The sequence below is a fragment of the Poecilia latipinna genome, unplaced genomic scaffold, assembly GCF_001443285.1.
Source record: "Poecilia latipinna isolate Pla-1442-1.1 unplaced genomic scaffold, P_latipinna-1.0 Scaffold2068, whole genome shotgun sequence".
Lineage (NCBI taxonomy): Eukaryota > Metazoa > Chordata > Actinopteri > Cyprinodontiformes > Poeciliidae > Poecilia > Poecilia latipinna.
Genome location: NW_015114684.1, coordinates 10,885 through 26,395, shown reverse-complemented (window position 1 = coordinate 26,395; position 15,511 = coordinate 10,885). Strand labels below are relative to the sequence as shown.

At 40.3% G+C, this 15,511-nt stretch overlaps 1 protein-coding gene across 2 annotated transcripts in view; it reads right to left on the bottom strand.

Moving 5' to 3' along the window:
- Positions 1 to 14,579, bottom strand: part of LOC106936053 (GDNF family receptor alpha-2-like) — a 50,184-nt gene extending 35,605 nt beyond the window's left edge. For both annotated transcript variants that reach the window (XM_015016833.1, XM_015016834.1), the window contains exons 1-2: positions 14,350 to 14,579; positions 11,277 to 11,464 (exon numbers count right to left, since the gene is read on the bottom strand). In XM_015016833.1, coding sequence (XP_014872319.1) covers positions 11,277 to 11,464; positions 14,350 to 14,532 — 371 coding nt within the window. In that variant the 5' untranslated portion in view covers positions 14,533 to 14,579. The remainder of the gene's footprint in view (positions 1 to 11,276; positions 11,465 to 14,349) is intronic.
- Positions 14,580 to 15,511: the final 932 nt, after the last annotated feature.

Here is a 15,511-nt window from a genome sequence, read left to right as displayed (position 1 = left end):
AGGGTTGTGTGAGTGTTGCGGCGTGGGTGGGGGTGTGGGGGGGGGGTTCTGAACACATGTAAAGGGTTAGTGTGCACAACGTGTGTGCATCCTGTGCCATCACACACTCCAGGAACAATGTTTTTGTAATGTGTATGAGGTGACCCTCTCAGACCTTCAGCAGGGTCGGATGAAGAACTTTACATCTAATAGACTTGTTGGAAGTTTCCATCAGGACGCATCTGGCAAATGCAAGGATTTATATGTATCGGCTTCCTTATGACCTCCATCACACGACGCACGTCGCTCTAACAACGCCGCTGTGCATGCAAACACTCTGCCCGCGCGCTGAGGCATGCTGAGCTAAACTGCTTTTCCAAAGCTGATGGCGGCGGCGCGGGGAGCGGGCGATGAGTGTGTTTTAAGGCGAGGGAGCCAATCTAGTGACGGCAGCGCTCCATTACACGGTCAGTGAGGTGAGGTGGTGGCGTGATGGAAATAGCAGCCTCTTTTCTGTAGGTCACAGAGGACGGTGGTAACACAGCAGCTCTGCTCACTTTCTCTCAGGGTGTGTGTGTATACGTGCGTGCGTGTGTGTGTGGGAGGGGGAGTTTACACAAAGACATCCTCTGATTCGTCTCATTTCCTCTGTGCTCATCTGAAAGTGTCCTGTTGGTTTACAGGAGCGATGATGAGCAGCAGAGACATTTTTAACATGAGGATGAAGGCGAGGTGTTCATGTGACCAGAGCAGGAGAAGAAGAAAAAGGGCGAGCAAGGGCAAGATACTCTGATGCTGAGTAAGAGCGGCAACTGGCAGCTCATAAGCTATGCAAATATGTAAATTTGCAAATAAGCAGGCGCACTGTGGGACTGTTAATTAAAGACAACATGGAGTCAAACTGGTGGAGCCGATCGTCAAACAGACCGATGTGAACTCACACACAGCCCAGGAGAAAACAAGGTCAGACATGTCAACACACTGCAGGCATCATCCAATCACTGCAATGACATCATCAGTTAAAGAGCAACATCCATCCATCCATCCATCCATCCATCCATCCATCCATCCATCCATCCATCTATCCATCCATCATTGCACAATTTGACACATTTAATGGCCTCTACATTTTAATGTAACACTCCTTAATCCTTTTTAAAAGCCCGCTGATTCCGTGAGTGGGTCCTTTTTGACCCGGGATACAATCAATGTGTTTTTATGCTACTTTTGTCATTTTGATTCAAAATAATGTTTTGTATAATACTTTCAACTGAGTTATTTAATGTTTAAAATATTTTTATTTTTCGCTTTTTTAAAATGCTTTTAGAACAATTTGTAGAACATTTCTGACAATTTGTAGAACACTTTTAAAACCCATGGTGTTCCCAGACCAGCTAGAAACATCGTCAGCGTGTCCTGGCTCTTCCCCAGGCTCTCCTCCCGGTGGGACGAGCCTGGAACACCTCACCAGGGAGGCGTCCAGGAGGCATCCTGACCAGATGCCGAGTCACCTCAACTGGCTCCTCTCGACATGAAGGAGCAGTGGCTCTACTCTGAGTCTCTCCTGGATATCTGACCTTCTCACCCTATCTCTAAGGGAGAGCCCAGACACCTTGCAGGGAAAAGTAATTTTGGCCGCTTGTATCCATGACCTCGTTCTTTTGGACATGACCCAAAGCTCATGACCATAGATGAGAGTAGGAACTTAGATCAACCGCTAAATCAAGAGCTTTGCTTTTTGGCTCAGCTCTCTCTTCACCACGACAGATCAGTACGGCCGCTTCACTGCAGATGCTGCACCAATCCGCCTGTCGTTCTCCTGCTCCATTTTTCCCTCATTGGTGAACAAGATCCTGACATACTTGAACTCCTCCACTTGGGGCAGGACATCCTCCCCGACCCAAAGAAAGCACTCTATACTTTTCTGGCTCATTTATTTATGCATTTATTTATATAGCTATGGATTTTTATTTTATTTATTGAGATGATAAAAGAAAGAATCTTGAACACATTGATCAACAGGTTTTGTATGTCATTCAACTCTCTCTCTCTCTTGGTTTTCTCATCCAGGGAGTCAGACACACACAGAGACACACACAGAGACGCACACACAAATAATATACGTGCACAATAAAGTATAGGTGGTAATGTTAGCTAGTTGGTTAGATAACTAGTGTTGGCTAACTTTGAAGAAGGCTAATATGTTGATTTGTGACAATAACGCTGTATAACTCATGACTGACACACACAAACAGTGAGATAAAAAATAAAGATAATACTTATATGTAAAAGTTATTGCTGTGTAAAATATTATTATTCAGGGGTGACACTTAGGACTCAGTGAGTTTGGTTCACAAAAAATTGTTTTCCTGACAGACAGTTGGTAAGAAACAAAGATTCCCATTAAATTCCATAGGAAATGAATGCAGGTCATTTTGGACCCACTCACGGAAGAATGGGGTAGTAACATAAAACATGCTATTTCTTAAAATGTATAAAAGGTAAATTAAAAAAATTTAATTGCATGATATCAGTAACATGTTTCTTGAGGAACACCTGGAATATGAAGTGATGAAAACTTTTCATTACAAAGATATTGGAAAAAGATGACCTCACCGGGTCAAAAAGGACCCAGTTACACATCAGAGGGTTAAGGATAATGACAGACTGAGCAATATGGCTTCCACGTCCTCCATTGGTATCAGTCAGGTCAAACTACTTCTCAGACATTGACCGCTCAACTTTATGATGATCCCCCCCACTACAGCTAAGAAAATCACCTGAACTGTACAGAGTAGAGCCAAATCAGCCACCTGTCTCTTTTAATCGTGATCCACATGTCACTGCCATAAGTGACGGTTGGACCTGAGCAGAAGACCTAGAGTGTTGGGTTTTTTTTCCCTCACATGGACAAAACAGAGCAGCATCACTGCAGAGGAGGCTTCAGTCTATCGACCCATCCCCCCTTCTGTACATGCGTGACTGAGATGCTTCACTTCATTGGTGTAAAGTTTGAGAATAAACATCATTGTTTTTCTGATCCCTTTCAGTTTTAGCAGGCAGCATGACTGTGACACCTCCAGGTCAGAAGCAGAACCAGATTCACTCATATTGTCCTTTTCTGAACTGTTGTCATTCAGTAATGACTGAATACTTTTTTTTCCTGCTCACAAGAGGCAGCGACTGAGCCTCAGTCCTCTGATAATTGTGTGGGAGTGGGAGACACCCCCTCAAGGTAATCAGCAGGCACTTCTGGCAGTTCACCCTCCTTTAGCTGTGTGGACAGACAAAGTCAAAAAATCTATTAAATCAACTCTGAAAAGTTTAATGTCATCTTGAAAAGGGCTTCCTCTCTTCTTCTCGTCTCAAAGTCCGGCCTGCATTCCCTGCATAGATTCTCAGATCTGTTTCATCAGGTTTGAAACGTTCATTACAGATGATTTTAGGTGAATTATGTCTGTAAATCTCTAATGCTTCACTGTAAGAAAATCTACCACAAATTAAACTGTCACAACTTGATTATAAATTCCAGTGTTTCCAATTTCTCCAAGAGGAGAAATTGTGCCCTTTGCACGTCCAGATAATAGATAGACCTCCATCATACCATAATATTTATTATGGGATAAGAACTGAGACAATTTACTTTATCAGTTTAGCATGGGACACTTTTGGTAAATCCAACATCATTATTATCAATGGCATATTTTAGCACAGCTTTGAACCGTGTATTATATCATAATAACCAGATCACAGTCATTTCCTCAACTTTCCAACCAACTTGAACAATACAGAGCTAAAACAGAGCCTCAGCTGGATTAGTATCCACAGACAATACCTTCAGTGTCTGCTTGTTCATAATTGTGTTGCTGGGTTAACAGGTTCAGGACAGCATTCTAGACGCTGGTCTCCTCTGTGACGCCCTTCAGCTCCTCATTAGGGACCTGAGCAGGAAGCAGGTTATCCTTCTGCAGAGGGACGAGCAGTGAGCAGTCCCAACGCTGGCCACTAGGGAGCATTCTGAACAGATCGCCACGCCTCATCATCTGGTAATAACAATTATAATATTTTTATATTGATACTTTTAAACACTGTCAAGGTCACCTTACATTAGGAAATTCTCAAAATAAAAAAAGTAAAAATGTAGTGAAAGTCGTAGTTGGAAAACAGTGTTCATTTAGGATAGACAAGTCTACAGTCTTGATCAACCGTCAGGGTCAATATGATGAGTAAATTACCACAAACTGAAACAAAACCCTCAGTATTGCTCAAAATGCCCTGATCCATTGAACTGTCTCCATTCTGCCATCGCTCTCAAACAAGAAGTCAAGAAAGCTGAGCAGATTTCTTTAGAGGCAGAGATTCATCCTGGCCCAGAGGGAGTACTGCTGCTTTTTCCAGTTTAGGATCACAGCCTCAGCCTTATTAGAGCCAACAGTCGCCTTCTCTGCTCCATACTGTCTAAACTGCTGCAGTGCTTGTTGATGGTCATCAATGTCCATAACGACAATGAGACCCTAAGCTTTCCTAACCAAACACGCTGCTGTGTGCTGCTATTGTGTTCTCTTTAAATACACAAGTCAGATGAAAATACAACGTGAATTGAAATACATCCATTGTGCCCAAAAGCTCCCACAACGTGTTGCACCTCTATAATACCATAACAATTATTATGGGATAATATGGCAAGTACAAGTATTGGACCTTGTCAGCAAACAAGGACAGAATTCAAATCCTCATGACTCCTTCAGTGAATCTGTAAGGGTAGCGATGGTCCATTGTCTCATGAACAATGAGAGGTCATACTGCTCCTCAAAAATAAAAATAAAAAATTGATGCTCTAAAATAATTTATTCTTGTCATCTAAAATCATTTTCAGATATTCATTTGGCTGTGTCTTTGTCAGAGCTGGTAATGAGTATTAGATGTTGCTTCTTGGGGAAGTAAGAGTTAGCTGTTGTCATTAGCAGAGAAAGTATATCTTGAGAATTTGTACATTAAATCAATTTTATTGAATTCTAAAACCTTTATGGGGAACTGTTGAGCGATTATCAGGTCTAGAAATCTTTGGAGCACTGCAGAGAAACTATGTAAAAAGTGTTCTTTTCTGAGACAGTCTAAAAACTTGGAAATTTTACGTTTCATAAACCGCCACATTATCGCAGATGGCAATGGTGAAAAGGGCGGCAAACGACATTTTAACCACATGACCTTCAACTCCAACTCCAGCCTCAGTCTCGAGTGAAGGGTCACTGTAGGGGGAATGGAGACCCAAAGGCAATGGGCTTTCTGAGAGACGCAGGGTCTCTTCAGAATGAGCTATTAACCTCCCTGCACGAGACTTTGTTGACCGTCTGTTCATGTTGGAGAATAAGATGCTATCAGGTCTGACAAGAATGCAGAGGGTTTGGTGCTGAAAGAATACACAGAAACGATCTCAACCGTCCTACAAACACAGAATAGTATGGTTAAGTATTTGGAAGAAAGTCTTCCATAGTTCTACAGGAGTTCTACACATTCAAAACGTAGTGAAACACCACGCTGCAGCAGATGATAAACTAAAGCAGGGGTGCCCTGTCCACCGAAGGTTTTGAGTCGATCTGTTGGAAACCTGGTAAAAACTACACTTTGCTTTGTCCAAATGTCTGGGCCCTCAGCTGTTGAGGAATGATTGCTTCCTGTAGGCGTGGCATGTGTTGAGGTTTGTCAAAGTTAAAGTAAGATCAGGGATGTGAGAAGCTTGACTGAGAAGGTTTGAATGGTTTGGGTTGAAAGGACAGCAGCAAGCACCCAGAATATGTGAAAACCACAGGAAGCTGGTTGAAGAACTAAAAATCGGTTGTCAAACAAGGAGGTTAAGGATGATAATACTGTTCACATCCTAATTGAACCTTCTCATGTGGAACGTTGACAGTACTGCTATTTCATTCTGCTTTTAATAAAGATTAGCTACAGGTGTGACTTAGGCTCTATTTAATATGCTAATTGACTTCTTTGTAAAAAAAAAAAAAAAAAACATTTCTCGCTGTTCGTAGGTTCCTTATGCATTACTTCTGACAGAGATTGTATTTAATTACTGTGTGTGTCAGTCACAGTGATTCCCCACAGCTGCATCGTCCTGTCTGCTCTCAGCCTCAGCAGGAGCCGGACGCCCTCCTGCGCCGGAAAGTCCCCACAGACCTGTAGGATTTATGCAGCTCTTCAAAACCTATTTCAGGTTAATGGAGGCTAAAAGTTGAAGGAGTTTACTTTGAGCTTCCTTTTCCAGACAATAAAACATGAGTCATGCTCCACACTGAGGGCGAAGCTGTTATCTGTCACACGGGGCTCTGTTGTCTACCTGAAGGGAGCTGCTCATGTTGGTTTGGGAACAAATGAACAAATGTTTTTAGCTTCTTCTTCTGCCTGTCACTCATGTGTTTCCATTAAAAATATCCACACTGAGCAAAAAACACAAAGCAATATTAAATGCTGAACACAACACACACATTCATTTAAACACAAAGGAGAAACACAGCACTAACAGCAGCAAAGCTGGCAGTTTAAGAAAAGTCCTTCAGTTGTGTTTTCATCATTCTGTCTACTTTACTTGAGTCAGGACTAGAAAAAAACATGTTATGCTAAAAACACAAATTCAGACGTATTGACTATCATAACTAGAGATGAAACGATTGATCAAACTAACATTATGAATCGATTATTGAAATAATCTTCAATGAAATTTAATAATCAACTGATTGTTAACTGGATACAGACTCACATAGGACAATTTGTTGAAAGGACACACTCAGAGCAGTAATTACGCTAAAACTGTACAAAAAAATATATATACTGCTCAAAAAAATAAAGGGAACATTTGACTTTAATTTTGTGTGTGGCTCCAAATCCAGGCCTCCATTGGTTAATAAATTTGATTTCCATTGATGATTTTTGTGTGATTTTGTTGTCAGCACATTCAACTTTGTACAGAACAAAGTATTCAATGAGAATATTTCATTCATTCAGATCTAGGATGTGTTATTTGAGTGTTCCCTTTATTTTTTTGAGCAGTGTATTTTTTCCATTAAGAAAAATGAAAAATCTTTATTTGGATAAATATTTTCTACCCAAAACACACATACAGGTGTGACTTCTTGTCACATCTGCACAGATAAGGGAAGGTCAAGCTTCAGAATTTGTAAAAGCCAAAATATTCTGTTAAGTGTCTTTGGTTATCCAGATACAAATTAATTAGTCAAAAAATAATCACCAGATCAGCCCTGCACTGTATTCATAAGTCAAGCAGAAAAGGTGCAGCTTGTCACATGTTGGTGTCAGTAAGATGTATTTAGCTGCAGGTGAATCCTTTGCCACAAATGATCAAGTTTTCACTAATAATGCATTTTAGTCAATTAATTATTTTCTTATTAAGAGAGGAATTAAAACTTTAATTTATTTGTATTTTTTTCAAGTTTTTCTAATATTGTATAAACAAAACTGAAGCGGTAAAATAAAAAGTTTGCCAAATGTGTCAGTGTTTTTATCTGATTAATCATCAGAATAATCAATTACTAAAATGATTGTTTGTTTCAGCCTTAGTCCCAACTTTACAGTAGCGCTATGTTCAGCCATAGTTTGTTCATTGTGATACATGTGTTCAGATCAGAGATGTCTGTTTCCAAAAGGATTGTATTTGAGTGCTAAGTCGCTACTGTAACTCTTATCAGAGCTGTTTTATATGTTGCACATGGTTCAATAAACATTGCAGTACCAGTAAGTCAACTGTGAGATTTTAATGTCCAAAACTCTTCAGCACACAAAAACATGGCTGACATTCTTTTCCACACTGTAGCTCTGACTGTAGAACTGTGTGAGGTCTGTGGATGTTTGTGAGTGGATGGGCCCTGAGGAACACCTGTCACCTGTCCTGGTTCTCCACACAAGCTCTGCTACATTTAACTTCATTCTTATTTTATTATTTTATTTATTCTGTTAAAACAACTTGAATAAATAAACCCAATCGAAAGGGACTTATAAATAATATTTTTTAAAAAAAATTCTATTAGAAGGCAGGATTTATTATTATTATGTGACATAAAATAGGCATAATTCATTAAAATAAAGCATAGAAATGTGGACATATTAAAAGCCCCATCACTCAGCTTAAAGTGGCTATTGAATGTGATGGAGCCCCTTGCTGTGCAAGATTATAGTTTACTTTTGCTGAATTTGACTTTAATATTCAAGCAAGCTCTATATGTAACAAAATCAAATGTGGATGTGGAGTCTTTTAGGAACTGCTTTCAGGCAGAACAGCATGTCAGATTGTTACTCACACCATGAGAACCTTGGTTGGTCTTTAGTTATGGTTGGATCTTATATGATGTCTGCTTGTGACAGGTTTTGTTTCTTTTACAGCATCCAAACAAAGCCTGGTGTCACTCCTCTCGAGTTTAATCAAGGTTGAACACAGTTCTTGGTTTCAACCATTTATTGTGGACATGTCTTTATAAAGCCCCTAAAAAATGCTGTGGTTAAAGCATTTTTGACGTTACTGCGGTAATCAGACACTGGTGGCACTGCAACTGGTAGCTAGCGGTGGAGTGACCAGAGGAAGTTAGCCCCGAGGTTAAAAGAAAAGAACTGGCCAAATTCTGTCTTCAAAAAGCACAAAATGGATGGCAACTGTGGACAGTTAGAAGAAAAGTTACTAGCTCAGTCAGTAGTGATTACAGTACTACTGACTACTGACCAGGTTGAGGTGTGAGCTCAACCTGGAGTAACTCACATAGAAAGAAAGTTTGTTTAACAGGGGTGAATTTAAGTTTTGGCACTGCTGATAGGCTGCAGTAGAAGTGCATGATGCAGCGATTGGATGATGCAGATGAGGCTTAAGTTAGTCTTCCAGTTTGAATTTCACACCTGTGCTCCATGTAACCCGCCTGTGTTTAACCTTCTCCTTGTGTTGTTAGTGTTAGCTCTCATGTCCAGGATTAGATCTCAAAGTTCCAAATGCATTCATTAATTACAATCACATACTTAAATAAATACTTAAATCAATAAACACTTAAATCAAGATCTACTCTGAAACTTGGCTGAGACACAGTCAGTGTCCATATTTAGAAATAATTCTTCTCAATTCCCCACAAATGCCAAAATGACTGGAAATTACTTTTTGATCAAGTTATTTTCTGTTTCATGGCAGATTCAATTATGCTTTTAATTTATTACCATGTATTTACAAAATGATGTGCAAAACTGTTAAAAACGTACCCAGCCTAAGTGTACTCAGAAAGCGAATGTATTAAGTGCTTAACCTTCTCTGTGAGAGCAAGCCCTTTGCTGCAGGGGAGGTGATACATATTTATTCAGAAGACATTAGAAGATCACAGAGTTTGACTCTGACTCCCACACATGCTGCTTTCACATGCTGATGAAGATCCCACAGCTTTCAAAGCCTGTCCTGAGTTATTAGAGCCATGAACAGCCATTGATCTGGAGCAACTAAGTGCAGATGGAAAACACATCTTTACAAGCATTTCATGTTTCTAATTACTGACTTGAAATCTAAACACCAGAGAGCAAAATCCTGGAAATCTGCAAAGGAAAAGAGAGCATTAAGGGAATGATTTCAGCCAGACAGACAGAGGCTGAAACCATCAGACCTGCAGGCAGAATGAACACCTCAGGCTGTGCTAGACTTTTTAGTTGTCTGTCATTCTGACTGAAATTATCATAATCTAGTTTTACCCAATTTTAACTTTTTTCAATAACATTTTTGAAATTACTATGACATATTGAAATGTATTTAATTTTCATTCGGCTTAATTCTCTGAACAGAGAATCCACAAGGTGCCACCTCACATCAACATGCAACTTTGTTCTGCACAATGACAAAAACCACTGACTGCTGTCCCAGTAACTGTCGTTAAACAATGAACTGTGCCCTTAAATTCTGAATGATTGACCTGCAGTGGTCTGAACACACAGCCTCTCATCTCCCTCCTGGTCTGCATGGACCTGAACTGTGCCCCACTAGTCAGACATCTTTGCTGCAGAGGCTTTTGCCATGAGGTTTGGGACTTTTGCTTCAGAGAGACGACGTTTATAGAGGACTGGATGTTGATCTGGAGGCTGAATCCACACTCTGTAGCCACACCTAAGACTGGAATTATAAGCTACATTTGAACCACAGTTTGGAAATCAGGGAACATTTCTCCAAGTGATGTGATCAAAAGTCGACTCTCTGAATGAGGGGTTTCCTTTTGCACCAGCTGCACTGATCTGGGACCAAAGTCGTCTGTCCATAACTCTTCAACACGTTGTCAGCTGAGGGGGCAGGCCTCTCACACTTTGGAAGTCACCAGCAATACTGTGGCGAAATTATGTCATTAAAATTTCAACAAAGCAAACAGGGAATAGAAAACATGAATAAAATGTTTTCAGCTTAATAATCTGTAAAATCTAAACAGAAGGTATTCAAAAAGTGACAGAAAGACACATTTCACTCCACTGCTGAATGGCTTCAATTTAGTAATGTTTCAGCAATTGTGAGCACAAAAGGCCAGCCTATTGAAAACATCTTAAGAGTCTTCCACAGCTATCAGTTTGTCTGTTTGTTAGAAATCAGAACATAAAAGTAACAAAGAACATTCATTGTGACCGTCAGACTAAACAGAGTGAGCCTCTCTCACATGAATACACAGCTGTACGACGGAGGCCGGATTGTTTAGCAGGATATGAGATGATGGACTCCACATGACTCAAAATAATGCTTACATACTTCATGTACATGAACAGCAGAAAATCGATCCTCTTTTTAAATCCTTCCCACTGAATTTGGAAGTACTGGCTCCTTACTGTAACTGTTTTTCTGTCAGTTTTTGTTGTCTACAAAAATAAATACTGCATTAAAAAAAAACTGTGCAACTGAACAGAAATAAGCTCTTCTTCTTTAAAAGCTTTGAGGCTTCTAGTTGCTCTCCCTTTCTACCCTAATCTCATTCAGCCTAGTCACACAAAGAAAAACAACCAACAGTGTTCTCAGTTGAAGGTCACCTTGGCTGCCATCACTGAGAGGTGTTGTGCTCCTATAGCTGCTCCTTCTCGTGCCTCTTCCAACCTCTGAAGAGTCATAAATCAAATGTGCAAATTTAACCTGAGAGGCTGGGGCATTTTGCTGCAATTAAGCTCTTCGACTTTTGATTCCGCTGATTAGTTCCTCCCAAGATATGTTTAAAATCAGTGGGAAAGACTCAGTCAGGGTTAAGGGAATGAGTGCCGGTGTGATGATGCCTGATTGGCTGCTGAGTGCGGCTCACCTGCACAGGGCGTCGGAGCGGCAGGTGCGTCGGAGTTCCAGGCAGGTGGGTTTATGCCTCTCCTGGTGGGAGCAGGAGGGGATGATGGTGCGGCGGCGGCGCTCAGCACACGCCTGGTCCAGGCAGGAGCAGAACAGCAGAGGGTAGCTCAGCTCCCATGAGACCCGCTCGAAGAACTGCCGCAGGGCCTGAGATCGGGAGGAAATTCATTCAGTCTTCAATTAACCAGAGAGTTCTTATTTACAATAACAACCTGACAGGGAAGGGAAACACAACTGATGCTAATTATAACACACACACACACACACACACACACACACACACACACACACACACACACACACACACCCACACACACACACACACATGGCCTTGTAAAATACTCATGGCCCTGGAACTTTTAGCCTACTTGCAAAATGGAAAACTGACCCACTTAAAACATGACAGTGGCAACACTAAAAGGTAGGAGGCTGTCAGCAGGAAAATGAAACACTGTAGCAAATGATGTCAAAATAAATGTTATTACTATAACGCATTTAAAAATAACAAAGATAGCCAAAGTGCTTTCAAAGATGAGCAACTAAAGCAATAGACACTAAAAGATCTGAAGAGACTGAATTCAAATAAAACACCAACCTATTAAAGTGAATTTTCTGTGGATTTAAAGCTGCAGTCAGTAACACTGCCTTGCAGCAGGAAGGTCCTGGGTTCAAGTCCCAGCCTGAGGTTTTTCTGCATGGAGTTTGACTTTTATCCTGTGCATGTGTGTGTTCAGTCTGGGTACTCAGGCTTCCTCCCACCGTCCAAAAACATGGCTGCAAGTTTATTAGTCTCTAAATTCTCCTCAGGTGTGTGTGTGTATGGTTGTTTGTGCTGTGTGTCTGTGATGGAATGGTGACCTGTCCAACCTGACAGACAGACACCAGCCCCCCTCATAACCCTGCAAGGCTAAGCGTGTTACATGATGGATGGATGGATATTTTTTACATATTTTGTTTAAACTATTATGTCATGACAGTATAGTATGAGGCAGATAAGCTGTAAAAACTTTACAGCTTATCTGTAAACAACCTCAGAGTCAGGAGGAGGGTCTTTGTGCTGTCAATCAAGCTTCTGCTCCCACCTTCCCCCTTTGTGTCTACAATGCTACAGTTTGTTCCTCACAATGAACCCATGATTGCTATGGCTAGTTAGCATGGCCTCTGATGACAGCAGATCAACAGAGGTTTCTCCATTATTAGCACATTGAGCTACACCAGTGTGATTGACAGCACTAAGACCATCTTTCTCTGCACTGCTTAGAAACAATGCACAAAGAAGGTGTAAATTGATATTAGCAAAGCAAGCTAGGTAACATTAACAATCTGCCCCTGTGCCAAAATTCATTACCCGGCCTCTCAGATCAATTTGAGAGGCACTTTTGACCATGTTTTACATTTTATTGTGTCATAGTGTGGGACTCTGAAAGTCTCGATTTTGTCTCAGTCTTCATAGACTGTGGTCTTACCCTGAAGAAAGGAAAATATAATTACCAATGTATTACACAATTAATGGGAGCTAGGATGTAATTAATGAATCTTTTTAAGTTTAAGTTGTTTTATTAACTTTTCCATATGCAAGTCAAAAATCAAGAAAGAAACACAATACTGAAAAAAATACTGAGAAAATCTTATAGGGGATGTAAGAGAGTCTTATTCAGCTAGTGACGTTTTATAAAGACTTTGGTACAGACAAATTCCAAGATATTAGAACCAATATGGTTCTGCGAGGTAATCTCAGAAGGCTGAATAGAAAAGCACATTTTAGGTTTTAATAAAACGTTAAGCATTTATTTAGTGTAAGGAAGAAGACAAAACTATTTCCCTAAGTTGCCAATTTATTTAAAGTTTGTTTTTTGTCTGACCAAGGATGGTCTCTCTATCTCCTCCAACACACAGCTTCCCAAGGGAAGACTGAGCTGCGATCACACAACAAAAATATGTTTCATATAATACAACGACGTGAAAACACAATCACAGTGATTGGTGGGAAGACATGGTGAGGTAACCTCTTGCTCTGCTCCCATTGGAGAGTTACCCATTTTTATTATCACATAAAATGTCTTGACCACTTTTCTGAGAAAAGCACCAGTTTCTTTACAGACATACTTTCCATGTGTATAAAGAGAGTGTGGGTTGAATAAATTGTTGATACTTCTCCCCAGTGGCATCAGACAGATAACCTTGTACTGAATGTAAGCTGCACTGAGTGTCAAAAATCCCATTCACCTACTGACTGTCTTAGTGTGTAGAGGAGTGACGACGGACCCAAATGCAGGGAGGCAGAGGTGGCAAGTGGTCCTTAGTAGTTTAATTAAAAAAAAAGAAAAAAAAATACATTTACAAAAACACACAGAACACAGGGAGCCAGAGCAGAACTAAAAACTTAAATCCAAGGAAAAAGAAGGCAAGATAGTGATGGGGAACTAAATAACTTTAGTTTTGGCATATAATTAAACAAAGATACAATTTGAGCTACAAAGTATTTAAAACATGTATTTAGAATTATATGTATTTATAATTTAAAGTATTTAAAACATGTATTTAGAATTATATGTATTTATAATTCTAAATACATGTTTTAAATACTTTGTAAAATAGTTTTAGCAATGGCAGCAGAGGAAGTGAACAAAGGTGTTCAGTCTGTGTTGGTCACGTTTCCAAATAAGCTGTTGATTAACATCAACAGCCTCATTCGGATCAGCACTCCTCTCTTCTCAGTGGAGATCTCCGGTAAGCTTCTTAGCATCAAACTGGCACATTACACATGTGCCGGTTCTATGAAGTTTTACATTTTTAAATTTAAAATTCTCAGAGTCCACGCCTCCAGGAAGCAGTCGTTTCTCAGCAGTTGAGAGCCCAGACCCTCTGGATGATGCCAAGTGTAGAACAAGGGGCTGGTTTTTACCAGGCTACTTTGAGACCAATGCTGTACTGGATCTGAAGTTTTAGTACTGCTCCAGGCCAGTACTGGAACTTCAGTACTGTTTTCTGCACCAACTTCAGAGTCCAGCATTAAACATGTCTGTGCCTACCTTCTGACACCTCTTCCTGCTGCATGGCTCCTGGTTGGTTGCAGGGGCCTGTGGGGGCGTGCCCTTGTTGCAGATAATGTTGTAGGCTGATCGCAGGCGTCTGCAGGTTTCGTTCAGGTAACAGGCTTTAGCTGCATCCACACAGGGGTTACAGGGTTTCCCTGCCTCAGAGCAGGGCCTCATCTTCAACAAGGATGAGTCTGAACAAAGAATACGCAGATGAAAGACAATTTAGGCAGATGTACTGACACAAACACACATTTCTGGGCTGTCTGACAGAGTTAATGGAGGATTGAACATTTTTAGAACTGTGTTTTGGCTGACGTTAAATTGTCATTACTGGCTGCATAAATAGGGGTATTTTGTGTAAATTATCATCAGGCTCATGTCATTAGTCTAATTTATGCCTCCTCTTCCCCTTTTTCCACTGTCCTGCTGCCAGTGACCTGGAAATTATTCCCAGCAAAATATTGTGAAGGATGTGTTTATTTCTGAAATCCACAGAGAGGAGAGAATTAGTGGAGTAAAACAAAAGCCTGATTACATCCAGCTTTTAAGAGCTGTTTGAACAGATCATCAATAAACAGGAAGAACATTCAAATGCATATGAAAAATTTTGTTTTATTTAAGTTTGGGAGAATGTACCCCAGGGTTCTGTTATGTAATGACTAAATATTTGTTCACTTCTTTTAATCGAGATAAAACATGGCCAGTTGACAGGAGATAACTGAAATGTTGGTGTGTTTTTAGATTTTTGCATGAACTTTTTACACTGCTGATTTTGTTGCTTTTTCAGTATGTACTGTGTTGTCCAATACAAATTTCTCATTTCTCCCAAAGGGAGACTAAAAAAATGAGACTTTGACATTCATAAGCAATAGCATGTCACTGTTGCCTCTTTAGAACTTGCCATTTTGGTTGATTCCATATGTGTTCATTTATTCTTATTATTTGTTCTTTGGATTCATGTTTTCTTTTTGTTTCTTGTTGCAGTTGGTTTCAGGCCTTTGTATTCCTTTACTTCTCTTCCTCTGCTCCTTCAGTTCTATCTATCCTTATCTTCACCTGCCTCCCTGTGCAGCTGTTATTCATCTCTGGCTCCCAGGTTATTCTCCACTCCTTCATCAGTGGATGTCTGGCTTCCTTTCTTCATTGTTTTTGG